We start from the raw sequence: 22,392 nt of genomic DNA, 5'->3' as shown, positions 1-22,392 counted from the left end.
TGGCCGTACAGCAGAAATTAACACAACATTGTAAATCAACTATACTTCAATAAAATTTTTAAAAAGGGATCATACCCAAAAAGAAAACAAAAACTTTCCCTAGACCCTTCAGCCCCTCTCTACCTACTTGCCCATTTCTGTCTCATCTTATAGGAAAAACTCCTCAGATGAGTTGCTTATACACAGGCCTCCATGTTTCCATCTCCCACTCTCTCGAAACCCACTCCAATCGGCTACTTATTCCTATCATTCCGAGGAGAACACCCTCTTGAAGGTCACTAATGATCTTCATAGTAAGATAGGGTCCTAGCAGGAGCAAATGGCACATTCAAAGTGGGTAATTTGAGGAAATTTTCACAAAAGGACTCTTCAGAGGTATGGGCAGAGAGTAAGGAAACCACAAGGGATACTGGCTGTAACCATGGAGTGATTCAAGGGGCCAGAGGAAGGAGCAGGTAGGTAACTGAGCCCAAGAGGGAGAGGACCTCCTGGCAAACGCTGTGACTTTCTCTGGAAGACGGCAAGAGTGCGGGGCGGGAGCCCCCAGCCCCTGACTAAGCAGAGCAGTACTACAAGGACCCACCATTTCTGCCCAGTGTGCTGGAGCGCCCCGCTGGGCTGGCCGAGTTGTTCTCAGGCTGCACCTCGGCGTGAGGTCTTCCTGGCGGGTCCTCCCTCCTTCCTTTCACAGGTGTCAGACAGGTATCATGGTCTGCAGGCTTTCCCTACCGACTCCTCTCCCATTTATTTCTCACAAATGTTATTGACGACGAATCCCTTACGATACTAACTTTGTCTTGGCATCTATTTCCTGGATAACCCACACTGCTACAAACTCACATCCTCTGTCTTGCCAAATCCAGTGGTCATCCCAAGTCCTACAGCTGTCCAGAGTATGGTAGGTTTCATGCAACTAAAAGAACACCAGTGGGGGTATTTTCTCACAAAAGAGTGAAAAATAATTAAGTTTTAAGGTTTGAAAGAGTCCATTTCAGTTTAAAAACTCACTTTAGTGGAACAATTAATTTCCAAATGACCTAGAATATTTCCACGTCACCCTTCACCAAACAAGTCTTGAAAATACCCATCACATTGGTAATGACTTGTTTATTGCCTTCCATTCCAGGTATATGAGTTTCAAGAATAAAAACTAAGTCTTTCTTTGGGGAATAATAAAAATGTTCTAAAGTTAAATTATGGCGGTGGTTGCCCAATTTTGTAAATATACTAAAAATCATCAAATTGTACTCTTGAAATAGGTGAACTACGTGATATAAATTATATCTCATTAGGGCCTCCCTGGTGGCGCAAGTGGTTGAGAGTCCGCCTGCCGATGCAGGGGATACGGGTTCGTGCCCCGGTCTGGGAGGATCCCATATGCCGCGGAGCGGCTGGGCCCGTGAGCCATGGCCGCTGAGCCTGCGCGTCCGGAGCCTGTGCTCCGCGGCGGGGGAGGCCACAACAGTGAGAGGCCCGCATACCGCAAAAAAAAAAAAAAAAAAAATTATATCTCATTAAAGCTATTTTTTAAAATGCAGTTGAGGGCTTCCCTGGTGGCGCATGGTTGAGAGTCCGCCTGCCGATGCAGGGGACACAGGTTCGTGCCCCGGTCCGGGAAGATCCCACATGCCACGGAGCTGCTGGGCCCCTGAGCTATGGCCGTTGAGCCTGCGCATCCGGAGCCTGTGCTCCACAACGGGAGAGGCCACAACAGTGAGAGGCCCGTGTACCGCAAAAAAAAAAAAAAAAAAAAAAAAAAAAATGCAGTTGAGTAGTTAGAGATGGCCACAGAAGTCAGTAAAGGTTTCAGTGAAGTCACCTGTGAATGAGATTTGAAGGAACAGTAGGCGTGGGCTGCGTAGATGAGGGGAGAGGAGAAAACATCCCAGACAGAAGCAGCAGCAAGCACAAAGCCAGGGAGAGCGTGGGAAGAGAGCAGACTATCATGTGTATAGAGTGGGAAGCCAGTAGTGCTGGTACTAAGAGATTGGGGCCTATAGAGGTAGCGTTTGAGCATGTCTGGGTAGGCAGAAGCCAAACCGTAAAGCACTATTTAGTCGTGCTATCTTCCCATAAAGGAAAAGGGAAGCCACCAAAAATTTTTGAAAAATTTTGTTAGAAGCATCATTCTAATATGAAATTGGAAGGTATTTGGAGGTAGGTTAAACTAGTAATTGTTTGATCAGAAAGTAGGAAAATAATAGTAGCTAACATTTGGGACCTCCCTGGTAGTCCAGCAGTTAGGACTCCTTGCTTCCACCGCAGGGGGCACCGGCTCAATCCCTGGTCAGGGAACTAAGATCCCGCAAGCAGCGTGACCAAAAAGAAAAAATAATAACAATAATAGCTAACATTTATACCTAACTCTCTACTAAGCACTTTCCTTGAATCATCTCATTTAATTGCTAAAGTAGGCTACAGGTACTACAATTATCTCCTTTTTATTGATGATATGGTTTGCTCCCTCACCTCTTCAAGTCTTCAGGCAAATGCAATTTCCCACACTTTCCCTATTCCCCTTGCTTTATTTTTCTCCAGGACCCTCATCTCAATTTGACATGTTTCACTTTTTAAATCTTGTGTAAAGATCCTCTTCCCATACTAAAATGAAACCCCATAAGAATAGGTTCAATTGTACTTTTCCTTCAGTTCTGTATCCCCAGTGCTTAGCATATGGTAGCTGCCCAATAAATAGTTTTTTGAATGCATGAATACATAAATAAATGAAGAAATCGAATCTCATGGAGATAAGTAACCATGATCATACAGATAATGAGTAACAGAATTCTGACTTAAAAACCCATGTTCTTAAACACCTAAGGCATTCACCAGACTTGTAGTATTGTAGGCGAGCGGTGAGCCCCCTCCTGAGGGTGCAGCAGTGGGAAAGGGAAGGGGGGACTGAACGGCCTTAGGTTTGTTTGGTAATAGTTTGGATACGGAAGGATGCTGAAAGGGATCAGTCCAGGATGACTCTGGTTTCTAGATCTGGCAAATGGGTAAACAGTGGTACAATTCATCTGGAGAAAGAATACAGGGAGTCTTGGTTTGGGCAGAAATATGAAAGAGGAAGACATGTCTAATCCACAAACTTTTAAAAATCATCTCCCTAGATTACCAAGAAGTGTCGTTAATTATAAGTATGAAGCCAGTAAACCCAAACTGATGAACTTACTCCAGTCCCATGCCCGTTGGGGAATGGGTAGGTGAGACCAAATAGGAATTGTTCTTTTTGAAAACTAGCTCAAGGCTACAAAGAACAGGAAACAAGTCCTCAGGCGTGTTTAAAATAACTCTGAAGTTAACTTTTAAGGCAGCTGCGAAAACCGAAGAATGCCCCTACCCTTATGTAGTTAAGCTGTACTCATACGTTTAGATTATTTTGCTGGTGGCAGTGGCTTTCAAGAAGTGACAATCAATGTGGAAGCAGGCACTAACACCCAAGGCCAGGGTGGCACAGAGGGCGGAAAGCACGCTTGCACCCGTGCACGCCGTAGCACGTGGCCGCCCTGTGACCGCGGCGCGGACTCAGCCTGTTTAGTAACCGCAGGAAGCTCGCGCCTCAAACGACTCCCAACCCCCGCTCCCGCCCCGCCCTGGCGCGGGGCAGGGGAGGTACCGCTCAGGTCAGGTTTCTTACACTCGCCCGGCCCCGGGCGGACGGCCTCCGCTCCCTAGGCGGCGCTGTGGGCTCGCAGGGGCGGCCGCGGCACGAGAGAGCGCCGTCTCCCCAGTGCGCATGCTCGCCTCCTCTGTGGGCTTGCCTTTCTTTTTTTTTTCTTTTTTTTTTTTTTTCCGGGCGGCCCCGGCGGCTGCGTACTGGCTGTGGGATGGGAAGTGAAGCCCCAGCGAACGGCAGCGGCGGGGCTGTGAGGAGCAGCCAGGGGGAGGCGGCGGCGGCGGCGAGTTGGTGAGCAGCTGGGAAGAGCGGAGCCGGGGCGGAGCACCTGCAGGCACGGGCGACGGCTTCACCATGGCGATTCGCAAGAAGAGCACCAAGAGCCCTCCGGTCCTGAGCCACGAATTCGTCCTGCAGAATCACGCGGACATCGTCTCCTGTGTGGCGATGGTCTTCTTGCTGGGGCTCATGTTCGAGGTGAGCCCTGCCCGCGCCGCAATCGCCCGCCCGCCGTCCCCTCCCCGGGTACCGGCTGCCAGCTCAGCCCCTCGGCCCGGGACCGCGGGGGACCCTGGCGGGGGGGGGGGGGGCGGGGGGAGGTGCCGACCGCCCAGCCCGGAGGAGCGGGCCTGCCCCGCCCCGCGCCGAGCCGGCCTGGGACTGCGGAGCCCCGGGAGCCTGGCCGCCGTGCGCCCGCAGGGGCCGGGGCCGCCGCGTCGCCCCCTCGGCCGTCACGCACGCCGCCCTCCCGCCGCCGCCCCCTCCCGCCGGCCGCGCCGCGCAGTTCCTGGTTCCCGGGAAGGGTTACGTGGCAGCCGGCGAGGGGCCGGCGGTCGGCGGGGGCGGCCCCTGCACGCCGAGCTGGCTGCGGGCGGTGGGTGGGCTGGGCAATGGCCGGCGCGCCCGGCTGGCCAGGCCGTGGGGGCTGGAGAGCGCACGGGGGTGGGGGCTGCGGCGGCACCGAGTCTGGGGTGAAACCGACGGAACCCGGCGTCCGCTGCCCACTGGAAGGGCGGTGGCCGCGGGGCAGCGAGTGATCTCCGCGGGATCGGAGCTCCGAGTCGCACCCACCCGATTGTTTTAACTCCTGTCTCCCAAGCTGGTATTGTTACCAGGGATCGAACTTTTTGCCCCAGCGCTTGCTCTTTCCTTAAGGAAACAAGGTCTGATACAGAAATCGGGGTTCTGAACAGCAGTGCCGAGGCGTCGGATAATTTTCTTTTTGTTTCTTGAAATAGGAGAGGATGGAAATGTCAGGAGTGTGTAAATTCTCATCCCACGTAGCGAGTATTGTGATGACTTACTTAACAGCTGTTGAATGTGGGTAATAAACTTTGCAAGGTGAACGTGTAACATCCTACGGCTTCCTTTCCCTCGCTCCCCAATACACACCCCCATTCCTTATCTTCTTTCCCTTTTTAATTTTTCTCTGTAGCTCCTGCGCCCCACCAAACACACTAATTATTTTACTTACTTATTGTCTCCCCGCTCCTGGAATGTAACCTCAGTGAGGGCAGAAATTTTGGGGTTTTTCTAATCTATTTCCAAAGCCTAAATTTAGGAGATGCTTACAAAATATTTGCTTAATGAGTGACATTAAGAATTCTTGAGAAAAGCTGGTGTAATGAGACTGCCAGTGACCGAAAGTTGAATAAATAGTTTAAATGGAGCCCATGTGGGTTTTTAAAATGTTATGATTAGGTAACTTAATATTTTAATAATTTTTTGCTTCTCTTCAAATAGGCTTTTCTGGATCTAGATACAGATTTTTTTTTTTTTTTTTTTTTTGGCGATACGCGGGCCTCTCACTGTTGTGGCCTCTCCCGTTGCAGAGCACAGGCTCCGGACGCGCAGGCTCAGTGGCCATGGCTCACGGGTCCAGCCGCTCCGCGGCATGTGGGATCTTCCCGGACGGGGTCACGAACCCGTGTCCCCTGCATCGGCAGGCGGACTCTCAACCACTGCGCCACCAGGGAAGCCCAGATACAGATTTTTTGATTCTTGATAGTGTCATTTACGTCCACTTAGTCCACTGCTAAGGAGATAGTAGGTATCCTGAAAGGGAGGGTAGAAGGGAACTAACATATGTCACATCGTTCGATTTAGGCTGGGCCTGTGCTACTTACCTACTGAATGACCCAAGGCTAAGCCTCAGTTTTTCTGTTCTGTATAAGGAAATAACATCACCTGTGCTGTTCTCAAAGCCATTGTTTGCAGAGATCAGATGATATGGTGAGAAGGCATCTCACGGTTTATACAGAACTACATGAATGTATATGATATTAGAAATGCAATGCTAAACATTTGTACTCTCTATCTGAATTTTATACTTGTATATACTTTCTGCTTTGGTGTTAGAAGTAATACTTTTGTGTGTACAATATACTGAACAGTTCCGTAAAGCTTGCCATATACCCGTCTCCACGTGGTAAGAATCCCTGTGTTTAAAGATATAATTTAGGAGTAATATTACCTGCAAGGTGTATTTGCAATGCGTTGAATGAAATGGAATATAAATCAGAAGTGCTGACACTCAGAAATGTTATAACGTTGCTTTTATGTAAAATATTTCATGTTCTCTTACCACATTTCTAGAGAAGTTCACCACCTATACCTTGCCTCACATGTCAATGATTTTTTAACAGTGAGTGGATTTTCACCTTTACATCCGTGAAATTTATCAATTTAAATAGACACAACAAAGATCTAAATAGAAGTTTTTAAAGTCAGTTCAAAAAAGAATGTTGAAGTAGTAGACAGAAGGAAGTTTGTGCAGGTTGTACTACATTTTTCTTACCATATGTTCAAGTTTTAGGAGTTGAAAGCATGTTATCTACATATGGGAAAAAATTCACTGGATTAGTTTTGCTACTTGACTTCTAAAGTAATTGCCGTGGGACTTGCCTGGTGGCGCAGTGGTTAAGAATCCGCCTGCCAATGCAGGGGACACGGGTTCAAGCCCTGGTCCAGGAAGATCCCCCAGGTCGCAGAGCAACTGAGCCCACGTGCCACAACTACTGAAGCCACCGCGCCTAGAGCCCGTGCTCTGCAACACAAGAGAAGCCACTGCAATGAGAAGCTTGTGTGCAGCAACGAAGACCCAACACAGCCAATAATTTTTAAAAATAATTAATTAATTAAAAAATGATAATAAAGTAATTGCTGAATCTCAACGTTAACGTAGTTATAGAATGACAGTATTTGTGCTAGAATAATAGAGAAGTTAACGTTTTTGCAACAGAAGTGTTCAGCCTTTTGTGTAAAGGAAAGGCTTTCCGACATTGAGGAAATGTCGGAGGATTTATGGTGAAATTGACAAAGCAATAACATACTGTATTACTAGCCAAAATGAAGAATCAATATAGACGCTGAAGCTAAAGGGAGTTAGGGCTCTACTGCTTGCTAACTGGGTGGCCTAGGGCATGTCATATAACTTCTTAGAACTTGTTTCTTTTTCTGTAAAACAGGGCTCATCAGATTACTCTGAGAATTAAACTAAGTTTTATAATGGCTAGTTCAAAGTGTGGCTTACAGGAGGCATACCGTACATGGTAGCTCATTATTCCTTAGGTATTTATCAAAGTCGAAAAACAGAAGACAGAATTTTTTTTTTTTTAATTTTTGGCTGCATTGGGTCTTTGTTTCTGTGTGAGGGCTTTCTCCAGTTGCAGAGAGCGGGGGCCACTCTTCATCGCGGTGCGCGGGCCTCTCACTATTCCGGCCTCTCTTGTTGCGGAGCACAGGTTCCAGACGCGCAGGCTCAGTAATTGTGGCTCACGGGCCTAGTTGCTCCGCGGCATGTGGGATCTTCCCAGACCAGGGCTCGAACCCGTGTCCCCTGCGTTGGCAGGCAGATTCTCAACCACTGCGCCACCAGGGAAGCCCGAAGACAGCATTTTTATGTGAGAAAATGTTCTAACAGTTAGCATCTAAAGAGATTATATATACTGATAAGGTTGATAAAGCAATAGTTTGTTTGGGAGATATGGAAGAGTTTAATTTCCAGGGAAGTTTGTGTTATCCAAAATTGCTGTGAATTTTGAAATCATGTTTTTAGTACAGACAGTTTCTGTCCACATACTGCACATCATGGTCTATAATGAATGACTTCATATTGGAGTTAGGAAAATTTAACAGTTGAAAGATGTAAAGATACTTGGGAAGCTTTCTGAAAGTGAGGATATAGAAGAGGAGTTACGGGTTTCCACGAGGAATATTTTCTTCTGGGAGGGATTTACTTTTCAGAGACTCAGGAGTCCAGGTTGTTTGTGCCATGCCAGGTTTGGGGGACCTTTACAATTTCAACTATGTAGAACAGTCTTGGGGGTTTGTTTTATTTTTAAGCATGGCTTATCTTAATGCCAACATTTTCTTTCCTCCTTTTTTTTTTAAGAACTTAATTTTATATAAGCTGGTGAGAAAGTGGGATTTGATATTCAGAAATTGCCTTTATCTTTGAGACACCCAGTCAACGTAATAGTGACACTTCCCTCTGACAAGTACAAAATAGTTGACATCTCTGTATGACAAGAAAAGATACCAAGCCCCAGCTGGTGACCACTAAAGAAATATTATGATATTCATGATACTCTATACAATGCAGAATTAAATAATTCCTTAGAGTCGTGGTAACGTGTTTAAGATGTATCTGAATAAGTCTCATATTTTTCTTATAAATGGAGAGAAGTGCTTTAAATGTCCAAAATCGTCATAAACTCATTTTTACTTTTGAGTGCATTGTATATTTCTGTAGCATATTTTATTCCAAACTAATTTGTCTTACTATTGATTAACTGTAATATTAGTTTAACTAAAGCAGTGCTGGCCGTGGTATGAGGCTTAGGGCCCCTAGAAATGGCTAAGAGCATGATTACTGGTTTAATTTTTCTTCTTTTTAAAAAATTTTTCTGTAAACATTCTTAGGGTATGTAGTTTGTATTTTTCTTCTTATTCTGCTTGCTGTCCCATGCTAAGCTAGCTGGAAGCCAGATTTTAATTTTCTTTGGAAGCCTAGCATTAAAGAATAATCTAATTTTTGTTGCTTTGGGAATTTGATATTAAATTTATCTTTGAAGAATTTTACTTGTCATTTGTAAAAAGACTTAAAAAGTTTTTTTAGCTATGGTAGTGGTGACCTCATATTTTAAGAAACAGGGATGTGGCGTGTGTGTGCGTTGATATATGAAATCTAAACAAAGATATTAAAACATAAAATTTAGTAATCAGTCAGCTTCATTAAAAAGAATCACAGGAAAGCAGTGTCACCCTGGAAATCCATGTCATTGTTCTGGCCTCACGTATCCGTGTGAATGACCCAAAATATAATACAGAAAAGCCTTACTTGCCTTTTCTAGGGCAGTGATCTTTATGTGTATACCCAGTGAAACAACTCACTGTGGTGGCCATACCCTGACTATCTCACAAGCCTGCCATATTTCCAGGTCCTGAATTCCAGAACAGCAGAACTCAGCTGCACGCGGCATGGTGTTCACCTCCCCACGTCTGCTGCTCGTATGCCAGCTCTCCACCTAGTCCAGGCTTTTGTGGGGCCTGGTCCCCTTTCCTTTTCTCCAGTATGTTAGCCCCTCGTTGCTTTGCTTTGCTTTCCTTCCTGTAGACTTTAACTACTGTCCACACTCTCCCCAGGCCCTCAGCTCCCTTTCCCTCTTGGTCTTTCTCCCTCCTTGGCCTGCACATAGCCAACCGTGGATCCAGCCTGCCATCTGCCTTTTCCGTGCCTTCCCATTTGTGGATTGCTCAGTGTTGTCAGAGAAAGTCATGCACTCTTGCTGATAGATCATATCACAAGTCAAAGGTTTCTGACCTCAGACAAAAGTAATACCCGGGGATCTTTTTACTTTTCCCTGGCCAGCTCCTTTCCCTAAAGGAACTATAAAAATACTCACCGTTTGAGTCCCCAACTATGCTTAACAGGTGACATTGCCTTTCCCCCCGCTACAGGGGATTTCTTCAGTTTCTTGCCTTTTTTTGAACTTCTCTATCTCATCATTTTTACCTTCTGCCTGCCTGATCTAAGAGGAAAGCTGCTCAAGATCAGCCTTTAGCTCTCTCCTTGTATTTCACCCCTACCAGACCTTTCCATCCATTATGCCCTTACATGTTAACTTCTCCCTGTTCCCTGGTGCCTTTGCCGACTGCCCCCGCACCAGCTCAGTGCCTCCCGTCACGAAACGACACAAATCTTGACCTGGCATCTGTCGCTGGGAACCCCTTTGTTCCCCCTGTGCTCTGCACTCCACTGTGAGGTGGCTTTTGCTTTCACTTCTTCATTGGAATCACTCAAGCTGCAACCACTGATGACTTCGTAAGTCGTCTGGTCCATGGCGCTCTTGTCCTGACACATCTCTATTGAAACTTTGACTTTATTAACCACACCTTTTTGAAATGTTTCCCCTTTGGCTTTGAGGGCATTTAGCTCTCTTCCTTCTCTCTCTGCCTCTCCTCTCTGATCATTTCTTCTTATTTTGCCACCAGCCTCTTTCTCTGCCCTCTCCGTGGTTCTGATGTTGTCCTACTTCTCATCGAATCCTGTACACTCTCTGTAGACCATTTATATACTTGCACAGTCTCGACTATGTACCGTGTACTGTCTGTTAACAGAGACTTGCAAATCCTTAAGCCCGCGTCTCCCTGCAGAGCTCCAGGCGTGGGCCTTACCTACCTGTTGGTCTTGCCACCTGCATATCTCACAGAAATCTAAGTTTATATAAAGCGCAATTTCTTCTTTCCCTCAGACCTGCGGTTCCTCCTGTATATTCCACATTTTTATTAAAAGTATTGCTTTTCACCCAGCTGTTGCAGCATCAGTACATGATCTGATTCTCTCCTGCTCACCAAGCCTTATTCTGCCTCAAAAGTTCCGCCTCTACCCACTACTACTGGCTTCGTTCAGACCTTATAATTTTTCACAGGGTCTCTTGCAAAACTTGTACTTGACTTGCATCCTGACTCCAATTTATATTTTATCTAATATCTGTTCAGTAATATTGAACAATCGCCTAATAAGTGCCACACGCCATGCTGGGCTCTAAGCATATAGTGGTGAGCAGGAACAGACGTGCCCCCAGCTCTTACGGAGACTACTGTCTGTCTAATGGGCGAGACAGCATGATTAACACAATCACGCCAAGAGTGTGAGTGTGCGTCTTGTGAGAGAGGAGCACAGGTCTCTGAGGTCATCTAACAAAGGAAATGACCTGTCCTAGGAGACGGGGAAGGCTTCCTTGAAAGGGTGTAGGTGACCTGAGATCTGCAGTGGAGAAGTTTTCCAGCCGTGTTCTAGATAACACCGGGGGTGCAGGGAGCTATGGTGGGAGGAGTGCAGGAGGCAAGGGGTGGGGCCGAAGTGGCCGGGCGGGGGGCTGGAGAAGCAGGGGCCAGACCGCAGGGTTGGTTCTTATCCTGGAGAGAGTGGGAATCGGTGAAGGACCTTTGGGGCGCGGTGGAGGGAGGATGGGTGTGGGGAGCGGCGTTAACATGACCAGGAGGGGAAGCTGATTGCAGGGTGGAGCGTGGCCCCTAGGGGTCTGGAGAGGCCAGCACTGCGCCCCAGTCAGCGATCTTTCTGAAGAGCACCCATAACTTCCCCCTCCCAAAACTGTCTGGTCGGGCTAAAATAAAATCTAAACTACTAAGCTCAGCAAACTAGGTCCTTTCTAGCACTTGGTAACTTTTCTAGGCCTTTCTACCCGCTCCTGATGTGTGCCCGAGCCTGACCTCCTGTTTACCGCTCCTTGACCTTTGTGCTTCTGTTTCTCCTACCCATGCTGCCCTCTCGGTCCCACTGCGTGAGCCTAGGGAACTTTTCTTTTCCAACAGGAGACGGCTTCTGCACCACATCCCCTGCGAAGCCTTTCCAGAGCATGCCTCGTTCCTCGCCCCAGGAGGAAAACAAGAACAAAAAATATGCTTTGGTCGTTTATCCTCAGTTCACACTGGCATTGATTCTGTGGTCTTACAGCAATTTGTTTACCTGTCTTCCAGACTGGACTCACTTGCTAGTCATCAGGATTATATCATTCCTTTGTTATCCTTTCTTGTCTAGCACAGCGCCTGGTGCCTATAAATATTGAGTAAGCGCTCCATTTTTCTGTTCTGACCACTTTGCTTTTACTAGTAGTCAGGTCAGTTAAATATTTACCGACCATGTAACTATGCCAGGTGTGTGGGAGATTAACACACACACCACAGATGCTACCTTTGATCTACCTTTTGTCATGGTACCTGTGCTTCCTTTTCTTTCATTAATTTACATTTAAAATTTTCCTTGATGGAAATTTTGTGTTCATTGTACAGGTCTAGAGTAGAGAAACATTTGTCAAAACACCGTTTACTGGAACTGCAGTATCTCTTTTGAAATCTTAAAGTTAGGAGTGAATTACACAATCCCATCTAAACCGCAGACTTCACTGGTGAACTATGTTAACTTTCAAGCTCAACTCCTTGGTGATCGGGAATCCAGTCGTGCCTGTCAGGGTGCAGCTGGAACTAGGGTGCCCTTGGTTCTTAGATGTGGGGCCAGAACTTGGAATGTTTTTCCCCCCGATTTGCTGTGTGGGCGAGGGTCACAAATTGACTTGATCTTCTTTTTTTTTCTTTCTAGATAACAGCAAAAGCTTCCATAATTTTTGTTACTCTTCAGTACAATGTTACCATCCCTGCAACAGGTAGGTAGTTTTCTTTTGGAATTTTCTGGTTAAGTAGAAGAGTTCAGTAGGACAGACTTGGAAATTTCCATGAACACTAGGTTCTTCATTATTTTCACGGGTCTCATTCGTGATTAGACTGAATATTATTTTGATGATTTTGTAATGCAAAATCTCATGTTTCTGGTTGACTTCACCCTATATATTGTATGAAAATCAGTTTTTATGTGTTTAATGTTTATTGTGTGTTTTTGTAAATGGGCTTAAAATTCCAATGAAGAACTTTTTTTTTTTGCCTTCTCTTCCCTCTGATCTTTTCATAAGAAAATCCTAAGAATAGATATTTTACATTTGTCTGAAGTGTCTTTTGTTCAGTCAAGGTTTCTAAAGGCCCAATGTTCAGGTTCAGTTTTTCTGACTCGTATGGGTTCTGTTTTGGACCTGTAATAACAACCCTCTTAAGCCCATTTTATTTTTCACTTTTTGGTTGTGCTGTACCATCCTATCAGTTATTTGATTAGAGAGAATGTCAATAAGCATCTGGTAAAAACATCCAAACTACACTTTTAGGTTTTATTTCGAAAAGTTTTTCTGAATGATGCTATGTGAAAATCAAGTTGTTATTGGAAGTTGATCGTAGTTGAATACAGTAATATAATTAACTAGCATGGGTGAGGAGTGGGGTATTCAGTTAACAAAATATTACCATATTCAGGTGGTAAACTTGCCGTGAGCCCGGAGTCTCTCTATTTAGAATGTAAGATCAATTATACAACATGGAGTTGGGTTTTTGTTCAGTTATATCATTTTGTAAATATTTGATGTAGTAACTTAGATATCACAGTACTCAGAACCACAAAGTTGTTTTGAAATTTGAGTGTGCCAGAAAAAAAACAAAGCTCTTTTATCAATTCACAAGTATTTGATTAAGTCTTGTTCTGAAAAAATCTTAGCAATTTTGAAGATTGAAAACAATTGAAGCAGTTGCCTCTGTCTCTCCTGCTTAGAATTCAAAACTAAATCAAATTAAATTTAAGTCAGCTTTTCCAGCAGAATCATAAATGTGGTGTCTAGTTTGAAAGTAGAGCTAGAAAGCAGAAAGTTTCAAAAGTTCTTTGAAAAGACAGGCAAATGGGCTAAGTATAACTTTAATACAACCTAAGTATAATCTAACCCCTATCTCTGGGGTAATATCAATTTTACAGTCCTCAAGGATCTTAATGTGGCCTCCGCTTCCCTGTTCTCTGGTCTTTAATGGCTGTAACTAACATGTGTCAAGTCTTTGTAAATAATTTCTGAAGCTTTAGACTTCTAGATAGTCTCCTCAGTTTTCATTGTTCTAAGACTGAAGGTGTCCAAAAGCAAATTACCATGATGTTTCTGTAAACTTACTTATGAGGTTAGTCTTCTCTTGTTTGTTTCCATAACTATGTTGTACTTAAGTGCTGTTTTTATAATCTTATGTATATTTTTGTGTATGTGTGTCCTGTCCTTTTTGACCTTCAGAAGAACAAGCTACTGAATCAGCGTTCCTTTATTACTATGGTATCAAAGACTTGGCTACAGTTTTCTTCTACATGCTAGTGGCGATAATTATTCATGCCATAATTCAAGAATATGTGTTGGATGTAAGTATGCAATCTTAGAAATCTATACTTTGTAAAATACTAGCTCTCCATACTATGATAGTCACATTAAATATATTTTATAATCTTAATTATTAACGATTGTTTTTATTTTTAGAAAATTAACAGGCGGATGCACTTTTCCAAAACGAAACACAGCAAGTTTAATGAATCTGGTCAGCTGAGTGCCTTCTACCTATTTTCTTGTGTTTGGGGCACATTCATTCTCATATCTGTAAGTATGTACTGTGCTGAAATTCTTATCTCTCAAAGTATTTAATTATATACCCAGAACAGAAATTGATGTCCTATTTTTTTTTTTTTTTTTTTTTGCTGTACGCGGGCCTCTCACTGTTGTGGCCTCTCCCGTTGCGGAGCACAGGCTCCGGACGCGCAGGCTCCGCGGCCATGGCTCACGGGCCCAGCCGCTCCGCGGCATGTGGGATCTTCCTGGACCGGGGCACGAACCCATGTCCCCTGCATCGGCAGGCGGACTCTCAACCACTGCGCCACCAGGGAAGCCCTGATGTCCTATTTTTAATGCTCATAAGCAAACCCTGAACCTTAGAAAAATTCCTCGTCTCTTGTTCTTCTTATCTAAGATTAGGAGTTCTGCTGTTGAACTAGTATAAATCAAGTTTCATCAGTAAGCTTCTCTTTTAGTTAGTTTTTATACAGCAAAAATTGCCAACTATGTTTAATGTTTCAGAAAGCCGTACTCATTTTTAGTCGATCCGAGTGTTGTCTTCATATCTTGTAGTCATTTGCAGGTATCTCTGTATTAGCAAAAAGGGTAAGTTATCAGTGATACTTTCACTGGGTTACATGAGTTGTAGTGTTTCCAGTCATTTCGTCCTTTCAAAACAGTCCAGGTATTTTCTGAGCAAATTAAAATATTGATTAACTTTTTATTAAAGCTATCTAAACCTTTAAGTGTACCATTCTAACTAATGAGGGGGAAGAGACTATCTACTATTAGTAATATTAGTCCTTTAAGTTGATATGAACCCCAGAGTTTACGTATTTTGAGTTTGTCAGGACACAGTGGTTTTTTTTAATCGCTACGTTAGAGATGAATAAATAGGTAAAGTGAATTTCCCAGGGTATGACACTTAGGGTTGGAGACAGACTAAAACTCAGCCTTTCAGTCCAGTGCTTGTTCCTTTGTAAACTGCTGCTTTAATGATACTTTATAGATACATTAAAGTTCAGCTTAAAATCTTTCTTACACATTAAAAATTTGGGGGCTTCCCTGGTGGCGCAGTGGTTGAGAGTCCGCCTGCCGATGCAGGGGACGCGGGTTCGTGCCCCGGTCCGGGAAGATCCCACATGCCGCGGAGCGGCTAGGCCCGTGAGCCATGGCTGCTGGGCCTGCGCGTCCGGAGCCTGCGCGTCCGGAGCCTGTGCTCCGCAACGGGAGAGGCCACAGCAGTGAGAAGCCCGCGTAATGCAAAAAAAAAAAAAATTTTTTTTATTGTTGATGTACAAAAGTTCCATCTTATACATTTTTTTTTTTTTTTTTTTTTTTCTTTTTGCAGTATGTGGGCCTCTCACTGTTGTGGCCTCTCCCGTTGCGGAGCACAGGCTCCGGATGCGCAGGCCCAGCGGCCATGGCTCACGGGCCCAGCCGCTCTGCGGCATATGGGATCCTCCCAGACCGGGGCACGAACCCGTATCCCCTGCATCGGCAGGTGGACTCTTAACCACTTGCGCCACCAGGGAGGCCCTACATTTTTTAAAAAACGTAAAGGTGTTAAACTTCCGTGGGAAAATATTAAGGATAAGTTTCTTCAGGTTTTTTTTTTATATACATATGCAGTAATTCTCACTAAATAGATCTGGTTATCTAAGAAAAAGACGTGGTTCTTATGTGGACATAACCCTGTAAAACTTGGCAACACCTTGATCTTCTGTCTCCTGTCAGGTGCCACCTCTTTCTGAACCTTTTGCTTGATTACCCAGGACAGAATTCACCCCTCCAGTGGCTGTTGTAACTCTGTTATGTGCCATCACTGTTTTTTGGTTGTGTTATGTTTTTTTGCATACGTGTCTTTTTTACTCTACTGGACTGAAGGAATTTCGAAAGCCAGGAATTGTGTCTTATTTGACTTCAAGTTACTCATATTGATTTTCACTTCACTAAAGTAAGCAGTTCGACTGAATGGAAAATAACTAAAACATCTAAAAGGTTGGACTTCAGTGGAACTTGAGGTGGAGAGATGTAAATGTGCAAGGAATGAAAATACTGTCTTATTTTCTAAGACGTTTCCATGCTTATTAAGCTAATTTTTGTATCTTCTCTCTTAGGAAAACTATATCTCAGACCCAACTATCTTGTGGAGAGCTTATCCCCATAACCTGATGACGTAAGTCATTTTCAGCAGGTTTGTCTTAGTTAAGGACCGTGGTCGTGTCACTTTTAAGCAGGATTTGTTCCTGTTATTCTCTTTAGGACCTTAGGGAAATTCGTACAATAGGTATGTCTTTGGCGGTCTCACTGCCATAAGGACAAAAAATTCCTGTGTGCTTTTTTCATGTATATAATCTTTTCAGCATGTTTGTTACCTTGAGAAAACTGATTTTTAACAGTAATCCTAATTTAGTCCTCTGTCTTCCCTTCCTTTTCCCTAACCCTTCTCCTCGTCACTGCTCCATCTTCTACATCCTTTGGCTCCTTTTCTTTGCCCCAGTCTCTCTTCACTCCTTCCATTTCTTACTCTCTTACACTATAAGCTTGAGGGTAGGGACTGTTTCTTTTTTATTTTTCTGGCCCCCAGGGTTTCTGTACAGTGCTGTAAGAAGCCCCGGGGTTGCAAAGTCAGCCAGCTAAGTTATTCATTCTTCAAGCCCAGCTCTAGAACATCTGTTCCATATTTTCCTTGCTCCTTTAGCCTATATTGGCTTCTGCTCTCCTGAATTTGTCTTTTTGGCACGCAGTATTTTATGTTTATCTACGCATTGTCTTGGCTGTTCTGTAATTGTCTCATCTATGTAAGTCTTAAACTGTGCCCATGCCCACCAAGGCTATATGTACCTTGACAGCAAGAAGAACTGTCTCTTTTTATATCCTTTGCTGTGCCAGGCTGTAGGTGCTCATCAGGTAGAAAGTAGTCAATAAATGTGTTGTGATGTGAGGATTGGTGAAAAAGTATGAAGGGAATAACATGACCCTGCAATATTACCATACTCTGCTGAGCCATTCTGACTTTTAAAAGTTGTTAATCCGATGCACTTTGGTAAACTGGAGATATAAACATCATATTTATGTGGGACTGTATCTTCTCCCCCTCCCCACCCCCCTGGAATTACTCAGATTGGCTTTGTGTTTTCTGCTTTAGACCTCTGGAGGAGAGGGGGAGGGAGAGCAGAGAGAAAGCGCAAGATCTGGAGGGGTGTGATGTGAGGAGGAGACTGGATTCTAGACTGAATGTGATTCGTCTCCTGGCGAGTCCGTCAGTGCCTCATTCTCCTCTGGAATCCTGGTTTGCCTCCATTTATTGGGGGCTCTCAGTGTCGCAACCTGGTAGAGTTACCATATTGCCCTAAGAAAAAATCCAGGGATTGTTTGAGATTGGGATTATCCTGGTTTCAGGTGCTGGTTGATCTGTGCACCTTCACTTTTCTATCCATCTTGTTTGCCCTTCCCACTTCCCTTTTTTTTTTTTTTTTTTTTTTTTTTTTGCGGTACACGGGCCTCTCACCGTTGTGGCCTCTCCCGCTACGGAGCACAGGCTCCGGACGCGCAGGCTCAGCGGCCATGGCTCACGGGCCCAGCCGCTCCGCGGCATGCGGGATCCTCCCGGACCGGGGCACGAACCCGCGTCCCCTGCATCAGCAGGCGGACTCCCAACCACTGCGCCACCAGGGGAGCCCCCCACTTCCCTTTTGACGAAACCTTACCGATCTGTGATTTGATTCCCTTAGAGTCATGGTCCGTATGTCTTCAGTAGCTGACAGGCATACTCCTCAGTATTAAGTAACTACTAGACAAGGGGCTCTGTTTCCTCGCAGCTCGCTTGCATGTTCACAGTGTTCTGCAGATGATGTCTCTGCTTCTGCTGTTTAATCCAGAGGAGCTGACTGATGCCGGGGGGCCGGGGGGCCGGGGGAAGTGGCTGTTGGAGAGTACGGTCCGTGGAGTATCGTGAGGGGACCTGAAGTGATAACACAAAGGTGGCTGCTTAGTACATCCTGATTTCCAGTGTTTGTCTGTACTTTATTCTTTAAAAATGGTATGCTTTAAAAGGTATTTTTTACTTTCTTGTGTTGGTACAGATTTCAAATGAAGTTTTTCTACATATCACAGTTGGCATACTGGTTTCATGCTTTTCCTGAACTCTACTTCCAGAAAACCAAAAAAGTAAGCAGGGGTTTTATAATTTTAAAAATTCTTTTGCCTTTTTTTTTTTGCCTTTTTTGGAAGTCTTTTTAAAATTATTTCCTCATGTCTCTAACCTCCCTCTCACCTCAACTCTCCCCCCACTATTCTCTCACCTCTCTCCTTTCCACAGAGACTAAGTATCCTTAAGTATTTATTGAAGAAAGCGTCAGTCATTTTAACTTAGAGGGGGATTTTACATTTGACATGTTAGTTTCTCATTTTAAAATTATGTTAGTGGTCATTTAAAATAATTTAAACCAATTTTGCAATGTAATGTTAGTTTTGTGTTACTGATATCCTTAGCAGTTTCACAAGCGAGATCAAAAGGATTAATTAGATTATTGTACAACCAAATGGTACCGTGTATAAGTCCCAAAGAAAAACTCAGTATCGAGAAAAGTAAACCATAGTTAAATATTCACCTTGAATTTTTTCCTGGTGAACTAGGTGGGAAAGATGTTGGTTTGTTTTGTTTGAACAATGAGTAAACCACTGGAGCACTACAGTAGCCTCCTGTGTAGTGTTGCCCTCAGCACTTCTGAAGTCAGGCTTCTGTGATGTCACGAAGTCAACTTTATTCCCTTTATTTAAACTCCTTCTCCTCTAAGAACCCTACTAGCTCCCTGTTGCTTTAAACTAAACTAAAGCTGCTCACCTGTGCTCTGAGGGTTTCTCCTGTCTGTGCCCCCTCCCCTGGTCCCCGTTTCTTCCACTCTCTCCTTAGGCCTCATTCACACTGACATTCTCTAGTTTTACAATCCCAACACATCAGTTCTTTTTCCTGGAATACCTTTTCCCTCTGATAAATTAATCAGGCACTTTAGTTCTCTTTTTTGGGGCGAGATTGTTTAAATATTCCTATATATGAACTGATACGTGGGTGGGGCTGTGGATAAAAGAAGTCTGGTCGTGAGTTAACAACCACGAAGTTGGGCGATAGGTACCTGGGGATTCGTTATACTGTCTGTGTGTTGTATGTATTTCACATTTTTCCACGTTTAAAACACTTGTTAAAATCCCCTTACTTTGAGAAGCTTTCCAAAATAGCAGAGCAACCAACCCATCCAGCAACCATCTTTCCTGTGCCTTCTCAAAAGCCACAAACACTTATTTCTATATATACTCTAAATAGTTAATTCATGAGTATAGGCACTTGATTTATTATTGTGTTGTCTGTGACTTTTCGTATCGCGTGTCTGTCATCATTGATGTCGTTGTCTGCCATGATTAGAAAACACCACCAAATTAGGCCATGTAAAGTACAGTGTTTTTCTAGTTAAGTTGATTGTAAGGATTAGGATGAAGGTGCATAAAACCTTTGACTTAGAACTGTCTTAAGGTAAAATTCTTAGGCTCACAGCTTCCAGTAACGCTTGCATATTCAGTAAGCACCTACTGGGAACCATACATGTCCCATAGCTGCACTGTCCAAATTAGTAGCCACAAGGCACATTTAAATTAACTAAGCAAAAACAAAATTCACTTTCTTCTCTTTTTTTTTGCGGTACGCGGGCCTCTCACTGTTGGGGCCTCTCCCGTTGCAGAGCACAGGCTCCGGACGCGCAGGCTCAGCGGCCATGGCTCACGGGCCCAGCCGCTCCGCAGCATGTGGGATCTTCCCAGACCAGGGCACAAACCCATGTCCCCTGCATCGGCAGGTGGACTCTCAACCACTGCACCACCAGGGAAGCCCTCAAAATTCACTTTCTTGGTCACACTAGCCCGATTACAAGTGCCCATTCACCACATGTTGCTTCACTGTCTGCCATCTTGGATCAGAGACAGAGAACATGTCCATCATTACAGAAGGTTCTGCAAAGCACTGCTGAGACTCTCATAGTTCCTGGATGTCTTAGTACCATGGTTCCAATAGTTAAAGCTTTCTTCCTGTACTTTTTATACCTGTGGACATAATACCTCTGGGTTTCATTATTAATTCATATGTCTATATCTTGTTCATTGACCATGTAAGTAGAGAGGGACATTTCAAAGTAATTGTTCATTTTCATTCTCAAAGCTCTTTTCTTATCAATTCCTGCCAGATGGCATTTCTCCAGAAATGCAATCTAATTTTTATGGAATAATTTGCATAACTTAGAATTTAACTGAAACTATTTTTAACACCTACATATGACAGTCGAAAGTAACTGTTGCAAGTAATTAACATAATTTGAAAGTAACAGCTGCATATGTGTTAAACAGTTTTTAAAATTTACTCTATAAAAATTGTTTTTGGAAGAACTCTTTACTGGAAAAAACCAGTACATTGATTGTTTTGAACCGATCCTACAGAGAAATGAAGAAAGGAACACAGTAGCAGTTCAAGATATGTGTAGTCACAAATAACTCAGTTTCTTTTAAGAAGGATATTATAACTATATGTAATATATATGTTTCAATACAAATAGTCCTCTCTTTCTGCCCATAAGAGGATTCAAAATGTAATTTTTTAGCCAACTTGAATATATGAAGTTTCAAGGAAGTGTGGATGAAATAGCCAAATGTTTTATTTCTAATATCAGTTTTTTTGGTTTAATTATCCGTACATATAATTGTATATCATATAAAGTATGTTAAATTAGAAAAATGCTTTCTCCTACTTCATGAGGGTTATGTTCGCCCTTCAACTTTGTTGTTAACATCTGTCCTTCATCCCTCGAGCTACTCTTTGACTCATCTAAGTCAGTTTTTCCAGAGTACATCATTACCTCTGTCTTACTTATTCCTCCACTAGACCTCTCTAAGCATTTAGAAGTGACATTGATTGAGGTTTCTCAGGCTATGTATCTTACCCAAACATTTATCTGTTGTTCAGAATAAAGTAATTGATACAGATCCCTGTAGTGTGAGAGCTTTGAAAAAATTTACATATGAGACAGCTACATCTGTTGTTTAGGGGCAAATCTGTGCCTTATATTTGGGCATATATGTGATATTCAGTTTAAAGTTAATTTTTCAGTACAGTGTAGTTAAGAAAAGCATTTTCTTTAAAAAACAGAAGTTTACTAAAGTATATGGCTGACCTTTTTAATAAAAACATGTTGGAATAACAACTGAAAATGTCACCTGAAGTTATTTATAATTTTAGAATTTGTTTTGATTTAAGTGTACTATGTTTATTAGATTTTCCATGAAAAATGAAGCTATCAGAGTTTTAAGTCATCACTCTATGACTTCATCCTTATATAAATTACTTGAACTCTAAAGATAGATATGAACTTGGCAATGCTTTTCTAATAATTCAGTTTCATTATATATCTTTTTCATTCAAGTATAAAAGTATAAAAAAAGTATTAAAAAAGTTTGCTAATCTTTAAACAAACAAACACACAAAACCTCATTTCTGGCTCCTGGTAACAAAATCATAGAATGATGTGTGAAAATGTCTTGAAAAACCAAAATCACCTTTTCTCAGCCATGTTTATATTCATCTAGACTCTAGATTCTAGAACAGTGATGAACTGCCCATGGATGGCTTACTGACTCCCTAATTGAAATCTGACGTGGCCAGTGAACTGATATGTGCCAGCATTTCACCCAGCCTTCTCTGTTCTCCCTGAGCCCCAGGGAAACGTGTAGGCCCCAGAGACCCTGGTGCTGGGCAAGGTCTTTACTGTTGGCCATAGACATGTAAGTCCCAGAGGGGCTGTAACCCCATGAGGATTGAAGAATGTCAGAGGAGTCTGGCCTAGAACAGGACTGCTGAAAGCAGCCATTTTCTGAATGAAATCTAGATAAAATTTCTCATTTTAAAAGTCACGCTACATCATGCACATTACCTTTGTATTGTTACTATGGGAATGCCTTTAGCTCACGTTCTCCACCGCTTCTTGTGGGCTCTTCCCTGTCACTCGTTTATTTTGACACACTGTCTCTGGTTAGGCTTTGAGTATGCAAACATTGCTTTAGAGACACTGGTTAGTTTGTATAAGGCTGAAGTTGCTGTTACTTAGAAAAAGGATTCTTAATACTCCATCCTTTTGAAAGTTGAAGAGACTATTGTAAAAGCTCTTGCTAGGCATTTGATGGTTGTGAAGATGGAAGCTGTGATGGTAGTTTACTTTGCATTATTGACTCATCTGGTCTGCTATCAGAAAGGCA

At 43.4% G+C, this 22,392-nt stretch overlaps 1 protein-coding gene across 1 annotated transcript in view; it reads left to right on the top strand.

Annotated features, from left to right (window-relative positions):
* The first annotated feature begins 3,779 nt into the window (after window positions 1-3,779).
* TRAM1 (translocation associated membrane protein 1) overlaps window positions 3,780-22,392 on the top strand; it is a 30,448-nt gene continuing 11,835 nt past the window's right edge. Inside the window, exons 1-6 of the mRNA XM_060116206.1 lie at window positions 3,780-4,096; window positions 12,243-12,306; window positions 13,792-13,913; window positions 14,029-14,145; window positions 16,218-16,276; window positions 18,186-18,270. Of these exons, the coding sequence (XP_059972189.1) occupies window positions 3,974-4,096; window positions 12,243-12,306; window positions 13,792-13,913; window positions 14,029-14,145; window positions 16,218-16,276; window positions 18,186-18,270 (570 nt within the window). The 5' untranslated portion in view covers window positions 3,780-3,973. The remainder of the gene's footprint in view (window positions 4,097-12,242; window positions 12,307-13,791; window positions 13,914-14,028; window positions 14,146-16,217; window positions 16,277-18,185; window positions 18,271-22,392) is intronic.

The sequence above is a fragment of the Mesoplodon densirostris genome, chromosome 13 (assembly GCF_025265405.1).
Source record: "Mesoplodon densirostris isolate mMesDen1 chromosome 13, mMesDen1 primary haplotype, whole genome shotgun sequence".
Lineage (NCBI taxonomy): Eukaryota > Metazoa > Chordata > Mammalia > Artiodactyla > Ziphiidae > Mesoplodon > Mesoplodon densirostris.
The sequence above is the reverse complement of the archived record's forward strand: the minus strand, read 5'-3'. Positions and strand labels throughout refer to the sequence as shown.